Below are 19,798 nucleotides of genomic sequence, written 5' to 3' on the forward strand. Positions count from 1 at the left end.
CAGCTTCAGCCGGTGATTGGGTAAGGGGGCCATCACATATGCCCGTCCAGGAAGGTGGGGAAAAAAGTGTGCCAACGATGTGTATGTAGCCGTGTCCCTGTACAGGAAATCATGGAGGGGTTCAAGCAGTCGGACCCCCTCCCCTCTGCAATCAGACACTTATCCCCTATCCTTTGCATGATAAGTTAAAGGAGTACTCCGCCCCTAGACATCTTATCCCCTATCCAAAGGATAGGGGACAAGATGTCTGATCGCGGGAGTCCCGCCACTGGGAACCCCCACGATCTTTCCTGCAGCCCCCATAGACTTGCATTGAGGGGGTGTGGTGTGATGTCATGAGGGGGCGGGGCTGTGATGTCACAATCCCCCAGCCCCTGTATCGTGAGTCATCAGGCACAGAGCGAACTTCGCTGCAGGAGAGATTGGGTGGTTTCCCAGCTGCGGGACCCCCGCGATCAGACATCTTATCCCCTATCCTTTGGATAGGGAATAGGATGTCTAGGGGAGGGGGCGGGGAGTACCCCTTTAAGTTCCCTTGACTCAAAGGGGTTATAAGTATCTGATCATTGGGGTTCCACCAATCACGAGGATAAGGATCCTATGCACCATGTATGTGGGGTGTGGCAGTCGGGCACGCACACTGCTGATCCATTCGCTCGCTATGGCACTGCCCAGTACATCGCTTGCCTATCTTCTAATGATTGGTGGTTGGACCTGTGGATAGGTAATCTTGGGATAATCTTTTTAGTTTAAATGAGGTTGAACTAAATTCAACCTCATTGCAGTTCACCAAATCTTCCCATCCCTCAGCTGGATGTCATTTTATAAACTTTTCCCCCCTTCTTGCTCAGGTTGACGGGATCCTGAAAACCGTTCTACGGGATGAAATCATTGCTTGGCACAAGAAGACACAAGAGGACACTTCTTCCCCGCTTTCACCAGCCGGGCAGCCCGAAAACATGGACAGCCAACAGCTGGTGTCACTGGTACAGAAAGCAGTCACCGCCATCGTGACCCGGCTACATAATCTTGCCCAATTCGATGGAGGGGAGAGCAAGGTCAACACATTGGTAGCCGCCGCCAACAGTTTGGATAACTTGTGCAGGATGGACCCCGCATGGCATCCCTGGCTCTAACTGGACTTTAGATGTAAATGATTTATTGATCTATGCTACCGAGAAAACCCTTAGAAAATAAAGGGGTTGAAAGCTGTGAAATGTTTTTCTTTTTGTTACTTTTTGTACAAATTTTTTGTTGTGCCACGTCCTGTACCCAACCATAAACTAAACCAGAAAACCGTCCCACAGTTGGCCATCTTGGTCTTAGCTAATTTTACGATGATAGCACATGTGATAGGCTTTTTAGGGGCAATCTGCCGGTCTCTAAGGAAGCTAATCATGTTTACAGAACACTTTTCTCTCGTGTCATTAAGCGCCATGCTTTTTACAAAAAGAATATTGATTCTCTTCAAGTTCAAACACATTTCAAAACTTAAAATAGCAGCTATAGAGGATGAAATACACAAAGGGACCCTGTACAGACACATAATGATATTTTTTCTTCCCTCTCCTATTGTACTCTTGCTTTTATACAAACCAAGAAAAAAAGAGGAGGAAAAAAAATTCAAGGGAGTTGTAATATTTTATATTTTTTAATAGCAGAGAGGCTACAATGGCTCCTCGGTCTGGAGCAGCGTAACTTTCATATACGCTAGGGACAATGTTCACCTGAATAGTTCTTGTAATAAGACTGGGCTGTACAAAGTTATGAATCATGTATAGATTTTTTTTTTTTCCCCTTGTTACATAAAGTTCTTAAACAAAGCCGTGCAAGTTAGGAGTCTCGCATCGAGCTCACAAAGCCATTTGTTATATGAATGTACATTGTACCCAGGGCGGGAGCTTACACAGTATGGAGGCCTATGTGGACTGTTTTTTTTTTTTTTTTTTTTTTTTTTGCGCTGTTTGGGAAATAATTGTATTTTTTAAGGACTGGTGACGCTGCTGTCATTCTTTGCTATGAGCTGTTTTATAAATGCCCAGTGTTAAGAGAATTCGTTCTTACAAGTATTTGTACATCCGTTTTCAAAATAAATATTTTGAAACATTTCTCTTGAGCCTTCGTTTTTCTTATTCCCGTAAGTTCAAGATTTATGGCTTTGTTCACACTAAAGGTGAATAGACAGAGAAATGTCATAGATGATTATTGTCTACAGGAAGAGATGGAGTACATCCCCTTCCCCAGACACAATGTTGTAACGAGAGATGTATTTAGAGCCTTGTCTGTGTGTATAGTGTTACTATTCTACCTTCTCTTTAAAGGGTTATACGACTTATCAACTCTCCACAGGATGCAGTGCTCAGATATGTTTAAAACGGTTTAAATGGAGCAGCGTTGTGTTTAAGCGACCTCCATTTCATTTAATCCATGGCAGTTAGGACCCCCGTTCTTGTGATTAGTGAGGATCCCAGCTTTTGTACCTCCACTGATCACCCAATTATCACCTATCCTTTGAATATGTGAGTGTGTAATCTTGAGATAAGCTATTTAATTTATCATTTCTCGGTCGGCTCCATTGGGGGACACAGGAACCGTGGGTACAGTGGGGCAAAAAAGTATTTAGCCAGCCACTAATTGTGCAAGTTCTCCCACTTAAAAAGATGAGAAGCCTGTAATTTTCATCATAGATATACCTCAACTATGAGAGACGTAATGAGAAAAAAATCCATAAAATAACATTGTCTGATTTTTAAAGAATTTATTTGCAAAAAAAAAATAACAACAATATTTCTGGATCACACAGACCTGTAACTTCTTCTTTAACCCCTTCCTGACCCATGACATACATGTACGTCATGCGTCAGCTCCCATTCTATAATGCGGGGCCACGACTGGCACCTAGCAACGGCCGGGACCTGTGGCTAATAGCGTGTGGCACTCATTGCTGTGCCGCGCGCTACTAACCCTTTAGAAGTGGCATACAAAGCTGATCGCCACGTCCTAAAGTGAAAGTTAATAAATGCCGGTTAGCTCAGGGGGCTGTTTGGGATCATCGCAGCATCTTAAACAGCTGTAGAACAAGAGTAGGGTCCCCTTATCTGCCTCCTGGTGTCCGATCGCCGAATGACTGCTCAGCGTCTGAGATCCAGGCATGAGAAGTCAATAGGCAGAATCATTGAGCAATGTAATCCTATGGGATAACAATGCTCAATGTAAAAGATCAGTGTGCGCAGTGTTATAGTCCCCTATGGGAGCTATAACATTGCCAAAAAAAAAGTTAATAAAGATCATTTAACCCTTTTGCGGAAAAATAAGTTATAGGGGTCAGAAAATTACAATTTTAAACGTATACATTTTCCTGCATGTAGTTATGATTTTTTTTCCAGAAGTATGACAAAATCAAACCTATATAAGTAGGGTATCATTTTAATCGTATGGACCTACAGAATAAAGAGAGGGTGTTATTTTTACCGAAAAATGTACTGTGTAGAAACGGAAGCCCCCAAAAGTTACAAAATTATGTTTTTTGTTAAATTTTGACGCATAATGATAGTTTTTTTCTGTTTTGCTGTAGATTTTTGGGTAAAATGACTGTCACTGCAAAGTAGAATTGGTGGCGCTAAAAATAAGCCATCATATGGATTTTTAGGTGCAAAATTGAGAGTTATGGTTTTTGAAATGTAAGGAGGAAAAACCGAAAGTGCAAAAACGGAAAAATCCCGGCTCATGAAGGGGTTAAGAGTCTCCTCTATCCTCCACTCATTACCTGTATTAATGGCACCTTTTTGAACTTATCAGTATAAAAGACCTGTCCACAAATTCAAACAGTCACACTCCAAACTCAACTATGGCCAAGACCAAAGAGCTGTCGAAGGACACCAGAAATAAAATTCTAGACCTGCACCAGGCTTGGAAGACTGAATCTGCAATAGGCAGGTAGCGTGGTGTGAAGAAATCACCTGAGGGAGCAATTAGTGCTGGGCAGAATACCGGTTCATGAATTTTTCCCTATACCGCAATACCGGTCAGGCCCCTCCTCCCTCGAATAAATGAACTATCAGCTGCAGCGCTGTCCCCGCATTGGGGGGGACTAATCATGTTACCCGCAGGCGCTGCTCTCCTTCTCCTCCTGTGAGCCGCGGTGATGGAAATGAATGAGTTGTGAGCTGCGGGCGTAGGACTTCTGTTCGGAGAACAGAAGCTGTCACCTCCCACCTTCTGATCAGAAGTTCTGCAGCGCCCTGCGGCCCACTGGCTTTCTGCGCTTGCAGGGGGAGGAGACCAGGGCTGGGCGGTATATTGGTTCATACCGAATACCGAAATTTTTTCCCTGCATGATATTAATTTTTCCCATACCACAATACCGGTCGGGTCCCTCCCCCTCAAATGAATGCATTATCGGCCGCAGCGGCTATCCTCACATCGGGGAAATAATTATCATCATAATCCTGTGAACCGCACATGCTTTAAATTAATGAGATGCAAGCCGCGGTGCTATAAATGGTTAAGATGCCAGCTGCGGTGCTATAAATGGTTAAGATGCCGGCCGCAGTGCTTTAAATGGTTAAGATGCCGGCCGCGGTGCTATAAATGGTTAAGATGCCAGCCGCGGTGCTATAAATGGTTAAGATGCCAGCCGCGGTCCTATAAATGGTTAAGATGGGAGCCACGGTGCTATAAATGGTTAAGATGCCGGCGCGGTGCTATAAATGGTTAAAATGCCAGCCACGGTGCTATAAATGGTTAAGATGCCGGCCGCATGCGCTATAAATGGTTAAGATGCCGGCCGCGGTGCTATAAATGGTTAAGATGCCGGCCGCATGCGCTATAAATGGTTAAGATGCCGGCCGCGGTGCTATAAATGGTTAAGATGCCAGCCACGGTGCTATAAATGGTTAAGATGCCGGCCGCGGTGCTATAAATGGTTAAAATGCCAGCCACTGTGCTATAAATGGTTAAGATGCCGGCCACGGTGCTATAAATGGTTAAAATGCCAGCCGTGGTGCTATAAATGGCCAAGATGCCTGCCGCATGCAAAAGTCTGGCTTTTAGGCTAGGTTCAGACTACGGAATTTCCGCCTGCAATTCCGCTTTGAAATTGCAGGACGGAAATTCCACGTACTAAAATTTATAGTGTAGTGAATTGGGTTTCCGTTCACAAATTCACACTTCGGAATTTGTGAACGGAAAATCCGCTTGGAAATTTCCGCCTGAAGAATGGCGTTGCTCTTTCTTCAGGCAGAAATACTCGCGTTGGAGACTGCAGTGTCCGCGCGGTCCTAGCGCCGACTGATTCAGTCAGCGCTGGCCGCACTCGGAATCTCCGGGCGGAAATCTTGTGCCCGGAGATTCCGTAGTCTGAACCTAGCCTTAGCGCTTGCATGGGGAGCTTTCCGCTCACAACTTAAAGAAAAACTGTCAGCTATTTTCTCCCGCACTATCCTGGTAATGCGGGAGATGCTGAATAAAACCCTACCTTACTTGTATCTGCACGGCCGTTCGCCCGCAATTGTATATTTATTCTATCTGTATATCTTGCTGTAACTGGCACGGGCGGGGCTTCTGCAGGTTAACTGACAGGGACATCAGCACCGCTTATGAATATCCATCCCCCCTCGCTCCAGTTCTCCCTCTCTTTGCCGCTCCTAACTGGAGGGAGGGGGAATGAATATTCGTAAGCGGCCCTGACGTCAGTGCCAGTTAGCTGCAGAGGCCCTGCCCGTGCCAGTTACAGCAAGATATACACATAGAATAAAACTACCGTTAAATACTGTGGAACCGTCATAACCTACAAAAATACCGTGATATGCATTTTTGGTCATACCGCCCAGCACTAGATGAGACAGCTCCCGTTTTCTGAACAGAAGTCCTGCGCCCGCGGCTCACATCATTTCCAGCACCGCGGCTCACAGGAGGAGGAGAGCAGCGCCTGCGGGTAACATGGATGCGGGGACAGCGCGCTGCGGCTGATAGTTCATTCAGTGGGGGAAAAAAAGCAGAACAGCGCCGTGGGTCATTTATGATTAGTTCCCCAGCGCACTGCGGCTGATAATTCATTCGTGGGTTAAGGGGAAATGAATGGGAAGAAAAATACCGTCAAATACCGTGGAACCGCCATAAGTTTAATACTAATACACATTTTTGGTCATAACGCCCAGCACTAGGAGCAATTATGAGAAAATGGAAGACATACAAGACCACTGATAATCTCCCTTCATCTGGGGCTCCACGCAAGATCTCACCCCATGATGTCAAAATGATCACAAGAACAGTGAGCAAAAAATACCAGAACCACAAGGGGGGACATGGTGAATGACATGCAGAGAGCTGGGATCAAAGTAACAAAGGCTACCATCAGTAACACACTATGCCACCAGGGACTCAAATCATGCAGTGTTTTTCTGCTAAGGGACCAGGACGACTAATCCGTGTAAAGCAAAGAATGAATGGGACCATGTATCGTGAGATTTTGAGTGAAAACCTCTTTCCATCAGCAAAGGCATTGAAGATGAAACGTGGCTGGGTCTTTCAGCATGACAATGATCCCAAACACACCACCCGGGCAATGAAGGAGTGGCTTTGTAAGAAGTATTTCAAGGTCCTGGAGTGGCCTAGCCAGTCTCCAGATCTCAATACCATAGAAAACCTTTGGACGGAGTTGAAAGTCTGTGTTGTCCAGCAACAGCCCCAAAAACATCACTGCTCTAGAGGAGATCTGCATGGAGGAATGGGCCAAAATACCAGCAACAGTGTGTGAAAACCTTGTGAAGACTTACAGAAAACGTTTGACCTCTGTCATTGGCAACAAAGGGTATATAACAAAGTATTGAGATAAACTTTTGTTATCGACCAAATACTTATTTTCCACCATAATTTGCAAATACATTGTTTAAAAATCAGACAATGTGATTTTATGGATTTTTTTCTCATTCTGTCTCTCATAGTTGAGGTATACCTATGATGAAAATTACAGGTCTCTCTCATCTGTGGGAGAACTTGCACAATTGGTGGCTGACTAAATACTTTTTTGCCCCACTGTATATTTTGCTGACACTAGGCAGCATAAAAAAAAGAAACTCTGCCCCTCCTGGCAGGCTATACCCCATCTACTGACCCTGAGCTAATCAGTTTTACCTTATTCTCAGTAGAAGGCAGACACGGGTCTGGAGTTTTCCAGACTTGGTCATTTCCTTTGTTTTCTAGATAGGGCCATGAATGTCATTTTTTTTCTCCCTTTTGTTTTCTGTCTTCAGGTGTGGGTTCAGGAGCATAGCGCTACCTGTTCCTCCATATGCGATGAAGAGGCACAGCGCATAGAGTGTGCACTGTTAACTCCTTCTTGCCACTGGCCAGCACCTGGGGTTGTACCCTGGGCCGGGTCCCCCTATGTTCCCTGCTCGTCTCGCTGCTACAGCCCAGCATGATGCTGAAGACATCTCTAGGTGAGTATTCCCATGGACAGGGTGAGTATTCCCTCTACCTGTACCGCTCCCCATCCTCGGCCTTATTTCTCCTTCTGGGGCTTCCATACCTTAGGGTCTCATGGGGTCCATGCTGCCCTGGTCTCCTCCTGCATGCAGTTTGGGCTCAGTCTCAGGAGTCTCCTTGCCCAGTCATCCTGAGGCTCCCCCCACAGTGCCTGCTTCCTGGGGATGGCCCTGCAGTCTTCCTCCCGGCCACATGATTATTACTGTGTGGTACGCCGGCCAGTGCTCCTTACCGGCTCACATGTGCGCCGCCTGCAGTGCCTGTCAGCTGCGCTGCGGGCGCACAGCCGTCATTTTTACATTAGTTTTCTGCCGTTCCGCAGGCAGGATGGCCGGAGCAGCGAGAATACATTAATTTAGGCCGCAGCTGTGGCCTACTCACCGGACATTAGCTCCGCCCACTCTCTGTCAGGACTCCCGCCCCCTTTTTACCCCGCTGGCCTGTTAGTGTTAGGGGTTTATTTCCCAGGTGCCTCCTCCCTCTCCTCCTATAGGCATCTAGGGTGGCCATGCTGGCTCCCGTAGCCACCACCCGCTCCTTGTGTGGACCAGCCGCTCTCTCTATTCCTCTTTTCCTGGACCAAGTGCCTGCTCCTCACAGCTGCAGCTTGTCTCTCAATCTGCGGGACACAGGATCTGGGTGAGATTGCTCCATTTTCTTTGCTGACTTCTTTTTTACTTGCTCCTATGTCCGACACCAGACCCGACCCCCCCCCCCCCCCCCCTCCAGATAGGTGACCGCAGCCCTAGTCACTTGTTACTCTTGTGTGGGCTGAAAAACCAAAATACCTGGTGGTTTTGCTGAGTCCACATGTCCTGCCTGCTCTACCGCACGCCTCAGCCCTCCTGTGCCTCCCACTCAGGATGTTCCCCTGGAATGTACAGCTTTCACTCCCCCCTTCGGAGTGGGTCTCCTCCCTTTCTCAGTTGATTTCCGATCTGGCACGGGTCTCCCAATCCGTGGTTACTGCCTAGGAACGGTCTTCCTTACATCCACTCTCCAGGAAGACTCACTCATTCTCACCTGATCCTGTGGGGGGAGGGCCTGTCCCGAGCCCAGGACACTGTCAAAGAGCCAGAGAACAACACCTTAGGGCCGGAGACCCCCCACAGGTCCCATTCCACTTCCCTGGCGCCCCAGCAGTGCCCTCTTTCTCGGGGCTGCTCTCCTGGTCACTGTTCAAGGTCTCCGACTCTCCATCCCAGATCTGCCTTGCCTATGTCTAATGCTACCTCCGCACATTCCCAATCTCCTGGGGAACTGGAGGATGAGGCAGGCGTCGGATTCTACCTCAGATCCAGAGGACCAGGCTAGCGTGTCCGACATGGTGGACAGCTTGGTGTCGGCTGTCAGGGTCACCTTTCGAATAGACGACCCCAGAACTTCGTACCCAGTTCCGGAAGTTTCCTGCCGTCGCTCTCCCAAGGTTTTCAGTTTGAGTCCTTACTGGACGCGGCTTGGAAGCACCCAGACAAGCGCTTCCAAGGGACCAAGAAGCTTCAGGTGCAGTTTCCATTTTCTCAAGACTTGATTGCGAAGTGGACAATGCCACTTGCCGGTAGCTCCTCCGGTTTCCAGCCAATGGTACTACTCTACCATTGCGTATGCAGCGTCATTTAGGGATCCGGCGGACAAGAATATTGAAAATCTGTCCAAATTCGCCATTGAAGCAGCGGGCTCATCTTTGCTTCTCACCTTTGCTTCTTTTTGGGCCTCCCAATTCCACCAGGGCATTTTGTCTGGAGCCCCTCTGGAAGATTTGGCAGATCTCGTACTTCAAGTCTCCAAGGCTGGAGACTACCTGTGCTCTGCTTCCCTGGAATCTGCCCGATGTGCGGCCTTTGCTACAGGTAACCTGTTGGCGATTCGTCACTCCATATGGCTGAAAGCCTAGGATGCCAATGCTGCTTCGAAGAACTCGCTCACGGAATTGCCCTTCGGGAAAAGCCTGGATGAGATTATCTCAGAGGCTACTGGTGGTAGGAGCTCCCTGCTGCCGCAGAATACACCTCGCGGCACCAATTCCCGAAGCAAATCAACTTCCTTTTGGTCCTTTGCCTCGGGTCATCCAGTCAAGCCGGCGCCCCCACAAGATCGTCGAAGTCGGATGCCCATTCTGGCCGCTTCGCAGCCAAGTCAGGTAACCGCAAACCTCCCTCCACCTAAAGGGACACCCCACCCATGCCTTTTTCTCTGGTGGGAGGTCGTCTGTCCCTGTCTGGGGACATTTGGATAGCTTAGATACAGGATTCCTGGGTCCGAGACATCGTTTCAGACGGATACCGGATTGAGTTTGCTTCCTTTCCCCAGGATTGCTTCTTTCGATCCCGCCCTCCTCATTCCCCCTCTTTAGCAGTGGCCTTTTGGGTCGCACTGCATACCCTTTTCGCTCAGTGATCATCCCGGTTCCTCCCAAGGAGCGTTTTTTGGGGTTCTACTCAAATCTTTTCATCGTCCCCAAAAAGGGGAGCTCTGTTTGCCATATCCTGGATCTGAAGCTCCTCAACCACTACTTGCTCCTGCGGCATTTCCGCATGGAGTGTCTCTGTTCTGTTGTTGCGTACATTGAACAGCGGGAGTATCTTTCCTCCGTAGATATCAGGGACGCTTATCTTCACATCCCCATTTTTCTGGCTCATCAGCGGTATCTCCATTTCGCCATACCGGAGAGCCATTTTCAGTTTGTGGCTCTTCGACCTGGCCATGGCCTTCAGGGTCTTCACCAAGGTCATGGCAGCGGTGATTGCCGTCCTTGGCGCCCGGGGTGTGTCAGTGATCCCTTACCTGGACGATCTCCTGGTCAAGGCTCCATCCCGGGCCCAGAATCAGGAGAGTCTCCTTTTCACAATGCAAACCTTGTCCTGTTTCGGCTGGGTGATCAACAAAGAGAAGTCTAGTCTGTCCTCATCCAGTCTCTTATTTTTTTAGGACTCCTTTTCGAGACGGCAGCCGCCTGGGTTCAGCTTCCGCTGGACAAGTGCTACACCCTGTCAGCAGGTGTCCGTCTTCACTGGCGCCCTGCTCCGATTCCCATTCGCTCTTGTGTGGAAGTCCTGGGTCAGATGGTGGCAGCCATGAAAGCTGTCCCCTTTGCCCAGTTTCATTGTCGACCTCTTCAGCTGGCCTTTCTGTCCCGGTGGGACAAGTCTACGCTTTCCCTCTATTGTAGGATTTTTCTTCCCCTCAGTGTTCGCCAGTCTCTCCTCTGGTGGCTCCACTCTCCCCTTCTTTGGCGGGGACGGTCCTTCCTGCCTTTTCATTGGCAAATCATCATGACGGATGCGAGCCTCAGCGGTTTGGGAGGAGTCTTCCAGGATTGGACGGTCCAGGGCCATTTGTCCTCCCAAGAGGCTCTTCTCTCCATCAACATTCTGGAACTCTGGGCAATTTTCCTTTGCCCCCTTCATTGGGAGCTGCTTCTTCAGGACCATCCTGTTCGTGTCCAGTTGGACAACACCATGGTTGTGGCGTATGTCAAATGCCAGGGTGGCACTTGCAGCCCCTTGGAAATTGCCAAAGTCTCCAGGATCGTGCTCTTGGGTGCAATTAGGTTCAAGTAAGGGCTGTGGTTTGGCCCCTCAAGAACATTCACAGTTGACCCTAAGTCCCTCCTGTGTTGTCTTGGCTGTGTGCTTAGAATCTGTCTTGTTGGAAGGTGAACCTTCTGCCCAGTCGGAGGTCCAGAGTGTTCTGGATCAGGCAAGGATAGCAGGATTGCAAAAGATCCCGGATTCATACAGTGGCCCCTCAACATACAATGGTAATTCGTTCCAAATGACCCATCATTTGTCGAATCCATCGTATGTTGAGGGATTCGTGCAATGTAAAAAGTGCATTTAATACTCACCTGTCCCCGCCGCTCCGGACCGCGTCCTCACCACTGCCGATGCTACCCAGGGGCTCCCGATGCTGTCCCGCTGCTCCGGCGTCTTCTTCGGGATCCTCTGGCTTCTTCCACATCTTCTCCGGGGTCCGGGCCTCGCTTTCTGGTTACGTTATTACGCACGGCGTGCGTAGCGGCGTAATAACGACGCCGGAAAGCGAGGCCCGGACCCCGGAGAAGATGCAGAAAACGCTGGAGGATTGCGAAGTGGACCCGGAGGAGCGGGGATAGGTAAGTGAACCTGTCCGGGATGCTTAAACTGCTATCCGACAGCAGCTTAAGCATGTTGCGCTGTCGGATAGCAGTTAATGCGATGGCCCCGACATATAAAAGCATTGTATGTCGATGCTGACATCTACATGTGATGGCCTCTGAGAGGCCATCATATGTCGATTTGATCATATGTCGGGGCCATCGCATGTCGGGGGGTTACTGTATAGTTTCATACCAAACATTATTTATTAGTAACAACCATTAGTGGCCATACAACATAACGTGTTTCTGGGCATACAGCGTCCCTTCTTCATATGTGTAAAATGGCACCGTATCATCTTAGAGAGCGCTATAAGCTGTTGTGTCTTTGCTACACAATGGCAACAGGTGAGCGGATTTTAATCTGTCTTCCCACCTGATAATATTTGAGAAATACTATGCAATGAGACATTCTGTCATGTTTTACATGTAGATGTTCTGCATCAGGCAAGCATACCTGTATGCTTTGCTCCATTCAGCTTTCCCTCAGCCCTGACCAGTTTCTCTGTCCTATCCACTAAAAAAAAAACATATAGCATGATGCTGCCACCTTCACACTTCACTGTAGGGATGGTATTGGACGTGATGAGCCGGGCCTGGTTTCCTTCAGACACAATGCTTAGAATTGAGGCCAAAAAGTTCAATCTTGGTTTTATGAGAACAAAGAGTCCTTTAGGGGCTTTATTATTTATTTATTTATTTATTTATTTATTTATTTTTTACAAACTCCAGGTGGGCTTTCTTGTGTCTGTTACAGAGGCTTCTTTCTGTCCATTCAACCATAAAGCCCGGATTGGTGGAGCTTTTCAGTGATGGTTGATCTTCTGGAAGGTTCTCTCATCTGCACAAAGGTTCCCCTGAGCTCAGCCTTAGTGACCATTGTGTTCTTGGCCACCTGTTTTACCAAGGCCCTTCTCCCCTTATTATTTAGTTTGGTGGGATGGCCAGCTCTAGGAAAAGTCCTGGACTCCTAGTTATTCCAAACATCCTCCATATAAAAATTACAGAGGCCACTGTGCACTTTCACCACAGCAGATTTTTGTTTTGATCCTTTTGTCAGATCTGAGCCTTCTGTCTCTGAGCTGTACAGGCAGTTCTTTCCAGCACATGACTTGGTTTTTGATCTGATATGCATTATCAGCTGTTAGACCTTATATAGACAGGACTGTTTCTTTCCAAATCCTTTCTAATCATCTGATTTTGCCACAGGTGACCACAACCAAGGTGTAGAAACATCTCAGAGGTGATCACGAGAAAAGGGAGGAACCGGGGCTAAATTTCAAGTATAAGAGCAAAATGTTTATGCAACATTATTGTTCTTTTAATAAATGTTCAAGCATTTCTACAAATATGTTTCACATTGAGTAAAACAATGTGGGGCGCATCCTATTGGACATGCGCTCCACGCTGACACACACCGGAAACGAGCGCTAGTCTCCACTCCAGCGCACATCTACCAAGTACGCCGGAGCGGAAGTCACCATGCACTCCAAGTTGGAACGCATGCGCTAGTGCGCTCCCGCACACAATCTACGTCACTTCCATCCATCATCTGTGCGCACATCTGGCGCACTTTGGAAGATATTTAGACAGGACATCGCTCACCAGGCACTTATGCCGGCGCGTCCTGATCATCAAGGTCTGCAGGAGACCAAGTAAGTTCTTACCCTGTTCTTAATATGTAGGCTTATTGTTGTACATATCCTTACAATGGGCCCACTTCCATCCAGGTTACCTCTCCCACGGCTGCCATACCTACCGCAACTCTCCATAGGTAGGCATTTCATTTTTTCCCCCTGGTTACCTGGCATCTATATTGAGATGTACGGGTCCCCCCTTTCTTACCACCTGTTTGTCTGTCTTCATACCACAGGACCGGCACCCCATCCACCAGGGCATCTATACACATGGGAACTGTAACCATCATTACAGGTATGTAACCCCCATATCCCTCATAGCCATTTGTTGCATCATAAATGAACATTTCTTATACCACCTTCAATTCTCTATACAGGTACCCACTATATGTAATATCAAGCATTTGTCACTTGAGCTATATGTTTATCTTAAACAAGGTATGTATATACCTTCAGGGGTCTTATTCAAACATCCGCTTTTCTTATCGCCTACATCAATATCTTACACAACAATCACTCTCATTTCAGAAATATTTATATCTTGACGGACTGTCTGCCTAAAAAGTGATGAACACATATATGCAAATCCTCCCAATGAGGGAAGAACTCTGATACACATCTTATACCTCCATGCTATATATCCAGCTTTACACTAACGTGGGAGAAGAGAGAAAGGCACTTATCTACTGTGTATCTCTAACTTGAATTTCCCTGATGAATTGTGCCACAGAGTAACAGGCATAACGAAACGCATTGTATATTAACTAAATATTTGTGTAAATCAATTGGATGCTAATTAATTATATATATCAATTGGTTGTTATTTGTATACTAATTGTACTGTATACACCTGACTCACGCGGTGATATCTGGAGGTACTGTCTAACAGATATCTGCCATATACGCATCATTCCCCATACCTACCTCTATCCCATCCTTAAAGGAGTACTCCGGCGCGCACTTTTTTCCTTTTATCCCATCCGGGCTGCAAAATAAAAGAAAACACACTTTCTCTTACCTGCCAACGAGCCCCCGGAGCTCCGGTACACTCCGGTACAGGTGTTCGGTCCCCGGGCTGTATTCTTCTTACTTCCTGTTAGCCCGGCACATCACATGGAGCTTCAGCCTATCACTGGCCGAGGAGGGACATCGCTGCGGCCAGTGATAGGCTGAAGCTTCGTGTGACGTGCCGGGCTAACCGGAAGTAAGAAGAATACAGCCCGGGGACCGAACACCTGTACCGGAGTGTACTGGAGCTCCGGGGGCTCGTTGGCAGGTAAGAGAAAGTGTGTTTTCTTTTATTTTGCAGCCCGGATGGGATAAAAGAAAAAAAGTGCGCGCCGGAGTACTCCTTTAAGCCCTAGGGTGAGATAGGAGGATCCGGATGCGGGCTGGCTCTCTATAGGAAGGCCTCCCTGCATTAATAGGTAGAGGGTCTGTTGACCAGTAGGGTCAGCCTAGGCAAATAGAAGTGGGCCTTATCTAGGCCTTCACTGTACATATTTAGTCATCACAACTGTTTATGTTCATTTTATTGTATTCTTAATAAAAGCTATGTTTTATGAAATCTGTGGACTTCCTATTATATCACATTGAGTGAGGAATAATTGGGGGGGACTTGTTTTTTTATTTATTTTAGCCCAAGTCTGCAACATAGAAAACTTTCTGAATACGTTGTATTTGTTCACAACAGTCGGAGAACGCGAAAAATCTGATAATCCACCAACAAAGTAATGAAATTGTACTGTATTTTGTAAAATAGGATTAGATTTTTTCCTTCATTATGGTCCATATTTCATCCTCCAGCTGCAACCTGCACATCCATAACCTGGCTCCCAGCCATCCATATGTGGCTATCAATATTTTATAACACTGTATATGAGGACATGGCTGCTGACTGAGCCAGCGGAAGGATTCAGGTGCAGTAGGACACATGGGTGACAGTATTGATGACACCGGGGATAGGTAGGAGAAGGAATATTAATACATGATGTGTTATTTTTGGCTTATCCCCGGGATCACAATAGGTAGAAAAGCTAGTGCTACCTCGAAAGAGCTCTCTGGTGTGAACAGCCTCTTCAATATTCGCTCAATGCTCTGCAATGGATTGTTTGTTAAAAGGGGCACTCCGGTGGAGAACAATTTTTTTTAATCAACTGGCTCCAGAAAGTTATACAGATTTATAAATTACTTCTATTAAAAAATCTTAATCCTTCCATTACTTATCAGCTGCTGTGTACTACAGAGGAAGTTGAGTTGTTATTTTCTGTCTGACCACAGTGCTCTCTGTTGACACCTCTGTCCACATAAGGAACTGTACAGAGCAGGAGCACTTCCCCATAGCAAACCTCTCCTGCTCTGGACAGTTCCTGATACGGACAGAGGTGTCAGCAGAGAGCACTGTGGTCAGGCAGAAAATACATTTAAAAAAAGAAAAGAACTTCCCCTAGAAACAGCGCCACCCATTTCTATGGACAGTACGTGGTGTTGCAGCTTGGCTCATAATAAAGCAAATAGGTGGAGCCTTAGTGTAGCATTTGATTATGTTCACGTGGCAGTGTTTCCACAATTCCATAAAAATTCTGTTCAGCAAAGCTTGCTGAACGGAATTGCTAAAAAATGTCTGTGTTCTCAGAACACAGATTTCTGCCGAAATTCAAACCCCATTCACTTCAATGGGATTCTGCCATGGAATTTTGCAAAATTTAAGACTGGTCTTATATTTCTACTGAATGCCAAAAAACGGAAAATCTGTGGTCTGAATAGCACCGCGGAATCCTATTAACAATATACATGGGCGGTAAATTTTGGCGGAATTTCTGGCAGAATTCTTCTGCTGATTTCCACATGGAAATTTCACAGTGTGAACATAGCCTTACTCTTTTCAGAGGAATTTCACTGCTCGCAGATAAGGGTGAAGGAAATGGCCCGGGGGTCTGGAAAGAGGGGATACCAACACATACCCTTCTGCCCAGTATAATCTTTAATATGAATCCCGCTTACTAATTCTGTATAACAGTGTTCTCACCAAACTGTGGACCTCCAGATTTTGAAAAACTATAACTCCCAGAATGCCCGGACAGCCAAGGCTGTCCCGGCATGCTGGGAGTTGCAGTTTTTCAATATTTGTAGGTCAGCAGTTTGAAGAACACTGTAAAATGGGATGTTACTTTAGGCCTGAATCCATAAATATAAAAGCCTCTTAGCAACCACTAGGGGGAGCTTACTGCATACTGCTTTACTGTTGTGTTTAATGTATAAACAGTATGCAGTAAGCGCCTCCTAGTGGGGGCTGCAGAAAGATGCAACTTCATGATCTAATTTTAGAAGGAAAGAAAAATCACACATAAGCACAGGCAGGAGGATTTTATTTCCCATAAGGATATACTATATACTAGTTGAGTTTAAAAAAAAAAAAAAAAAAAGGAGAGGAAAGCTTGTATTATCACTGCATCTCAGCTGTGTATATAAGTGAAATGCAATTTGGGAACTTTATGATTTTATCCCCATTGAGGTTTTCTAAGACCTTGAAGTAATTTCCTTTGACAGAATTCTTTTTAGACTTCAGGTGCTCACTCAGTAAGATTATTAATTCCGAATACAGCCTTGACAATACCCTGTCATTCACAATAGGAAGACGTCTCCTGGGGATGCCTAACCTCCCGAAACTGCTTGAAAACTGCCTGTCCGTTAACCAGTTCCTGTACCAGCTTGGTTAGGAGCATCACTGAATCTTACCAAAATGGTATTGGGGAAGCAATGGCTGTCTTTTTTTAATGAAGAACCTCTTTTTTTAAAGGATGTGGATAAGACCACATAGGACGGAAATGCTGCGGATTCCTTGCAGCTGATAACTCTCAGCAGGAAATCTGCAGAACATATTAAAAGAGTTATCCAACATACAGTGACTTTGGTAATTAAGTGTGGACATGCTTACCACCGATCTGTGCTGGTGTTGGTGGTAAATGGCCATGTCCTGTGTCCCCCATCCTGCTGCTGGCTTATTTTTGGGAACTGGCCCTTCTTGTTTCTGTGGCCTCCCTCAGACTACAATCCCCAGGATCCTTTCTTTCAAGTTGGAAGGTGATTTATTTCCCTCCTACACATACGTCGCTCGCCCATTGCAGCACAGCCACACTCCCTTTGATCATGTGACTTGCCTGAAATCACCTACACACAAGCTGTTGAACTGCACGATGATGAATGCACGCACATGTGTGCAGTTAATGTCATCAGGGACCTGGCTTCACACTCAATATACAAAGCAGCCAAGCCCCCTTTTAGCACCTGACTTGTGTGTCTCGGGCCGCACAGCAAGGTCCGAGGCAACACTCATTTTGTAGGTAAAGACAAAGAAATTCGATATGAGCCACCAGACACAGGTAACCAAAGTATTTTAGTAACTTTACTGCCCTTGTCTTAAATACAAAAAACACAAAATTCTGGAATACCCCTTTACGTTAAAGGTAAAAAAAAAAAAAAAAAATTCTAGAAAGTATTTGAAATCCAGAGGTTCTAATTGTACTGAAGATCCCAAATCCTATCCACCATGCTACTATGATAAAAACATTTTTTTCCACCCAACTTTTTTCTACATTCATTGAAAGCGCTGGATTTGATTGATTGTAGCTAACACTTTAAAATGTTTTTTTTAGGATATGGTTCCCCCATCAATAAAATCTAGTTATAGGACCCCTACTGGAACGGAAAAAGGTGTTGTCGAAGGCAGACAACTGCATAATTATTGTACATGGACACAAATTGAAAGATGGTCGTCCTGCAAATAAATACACAAAAACCAAGAAGGACAAGCCATAAAGTTATGCAAATCAGATGTCACTTAGATCTGAAAATATTTAAATGTTAAAGCACCTAGGTCCAATCTGGGGTTAATGTTAGAGCTTTACTGGTGTAAAATAAAATCCAGATCGAAAGCAAATTTTTTCAGCCACATGGAACCTCAGAAATCAGATAAAGTTGGTACAGTATCTTCCAGTCATTGATCTGCCAGTTATTGCCATCTGTCATAAACTGAGAGGGACAGAACTCTTGGTTTCTCACCCTGATCTGTTCTGATCGGCAATATTGAACGTTGTGTGTCCCAGTGGTTGGGAGACGGACAGCTGGAGTGACAGCAAAAGGTGCACAGACGGATCGTCAGAAGAATGGTGCATAGTGATCCATTCTGTATGTAAATTAAATTAGAACGTCACATACCAAGCCAAGGGCGACAAACAATGTCTACACAAACCACCATAACGCACTTGCATGAGTCAGATGTCCAGCTACATTTGGTCCAATGACTTTGTGGCACAGTTCCCAAGGACATTCATGGTGCAGAGCAAGATGGCAATGGAGGTCTAATCTTTACAGTAATAAGTCCACATTTTTTATCAGGCCCATTGATAGCTAGAGATTGGTCTGGAGACCGCATGGGCAAAAGCATGAAGAGGCCTTCACGCGAGGACGTCACACCAGTCCTACTATTGTGTTGGGTGGCATAATGCAGTTTCCCCAAAGTTTCCTGGGGGACATTTATTTAACACAGTAGGTAGGAGAGAGTAGGGTGGTCCGGCTCTAACAAGACTAAGGCTGTCTGGATATATGTAACAGTGGAGTGCGGTGGTGACAACCAGAGTGAAGTTGATGTCAGCGGTGCAAAGTCCGGGAGAATTCAGGATACACTGTAAGTATAGAAGACAGGACAGCACTCACTGTCACTCAACGGAGCTTTATTGAAGCATTCCAATAGTAATGGGCAGATGCAGTGGTGGAGGCGGGGGACATACCTGGGACAGACTGTTTCACGCTCTCACATCGCTTCAAGCCGATGTGCAAGAAGCGATGTGAGAGCGTGAAACAGTCTGTCCCCGTTATGTCCCCCGCCTCTACCACTGCACCTTCCTGTTACTACTGGAATGCTTCAATAAAGCTCGGTTGAATGGTGAGTGCTGTCCTGTCTTCTATACTTACAGCGCATTTATTTAACTCAACGCCAGGTCACATTTTGCCTTTGTTACTATAAAGCAACCTACATGGCCTAAATGTGCTACCATGGCTTTTAGCATATGGCCTGCCAGCAGCAGATTTTGATGATTTGTGTTCCCAAGTACATTCAGCGTGGCAGGGCATTCCTCACACAACCTTTAATAACCCTATTAATAGCGTGTCATGTGTACGTTTTTCTGCATGTTTTGCTCATACTAAATACATTGAGATGGTTTCAATATTTTGTTTGCATTTTTTAATAATTTGCATATCATTAACATGTCTATGAAACTTCCATCATTTCATGACTATTTCCTCCTGATGTTGTAGTGACAATGTTGAGGCATTACATTCTTTACATCACATGTAATCTTTATTATGCTTTAGATACAGTCTAGATGCTGTAGATGCATACTTATTATGGAGCTACCAGGGGTCTTTGGATGTAATGTATGTAATGTATGTAGGGTTGCCACCTTTCTTGCAAAAAATACCAACCATGCTAATTTGCATAAATAATTATATATGCATGACATCACAGGATACACAT

The 19,798-nt window shown here is 46.1% G+C and overlaps 1 protein-coding gene and 1 long non-coding RNA gene across 4 annotated transcripts in view; both read left to right on the plus strand.

Moving 5' to 3' along the window:
- TRRAP (transformation/transcription domain associated protein) overlaps positions 1–2,085 on the plus strand; it is a 201,312-nt gene extending 199,227 nt beyond the window's left edge. For all 3 annotated transcript variants that reach the window (XM_056537084.1, XM_056537086.1, XM_056537085.1), the window contains one exon: positions 852–2,085. In XM_056537084.1, coding sequence (XP_056393059.1) covers positions 852–1,136 — 285 coding nt within the window. In that variant the 3' untranslated portion in view covers positions 1,137–2,085. The remainder of the gene's footprint in view (positions 1–851) is intronic.
- A 10,396-nt stretch (positions 2,086–12,481) lies between these two features.
- Positions 12,482–14,164, plus strand: LOC130285547 (uncharacterized). The gene is made up of 3 exons (XR_008847368.1): positions 12,482–13,555; positions 13,638–13,698; positions 13,789–14,164. It is a non-coding gene; the product is annotated as an uncharacterized LOC130285547 (long non-coding RNA).
- The last annotated feature ends 5,634 nt before the right edge of the window (positions 14,165–19,798 follow it).

This window comes from Hyla sarda, chromosome 8 (assembly GCF_029499605.1).
Source record: "Hyla sarda isolate aHylSar1 chromosome 8, aHylSar1.hap1, whole genome shotgun sequence".
In the NCBI taxonomy this organism is placed as follows: Eukaryota; Metazoa; Chordata; class Amphibia; order Anura; family Hylidae; genus Hyla; species Hyla sarda.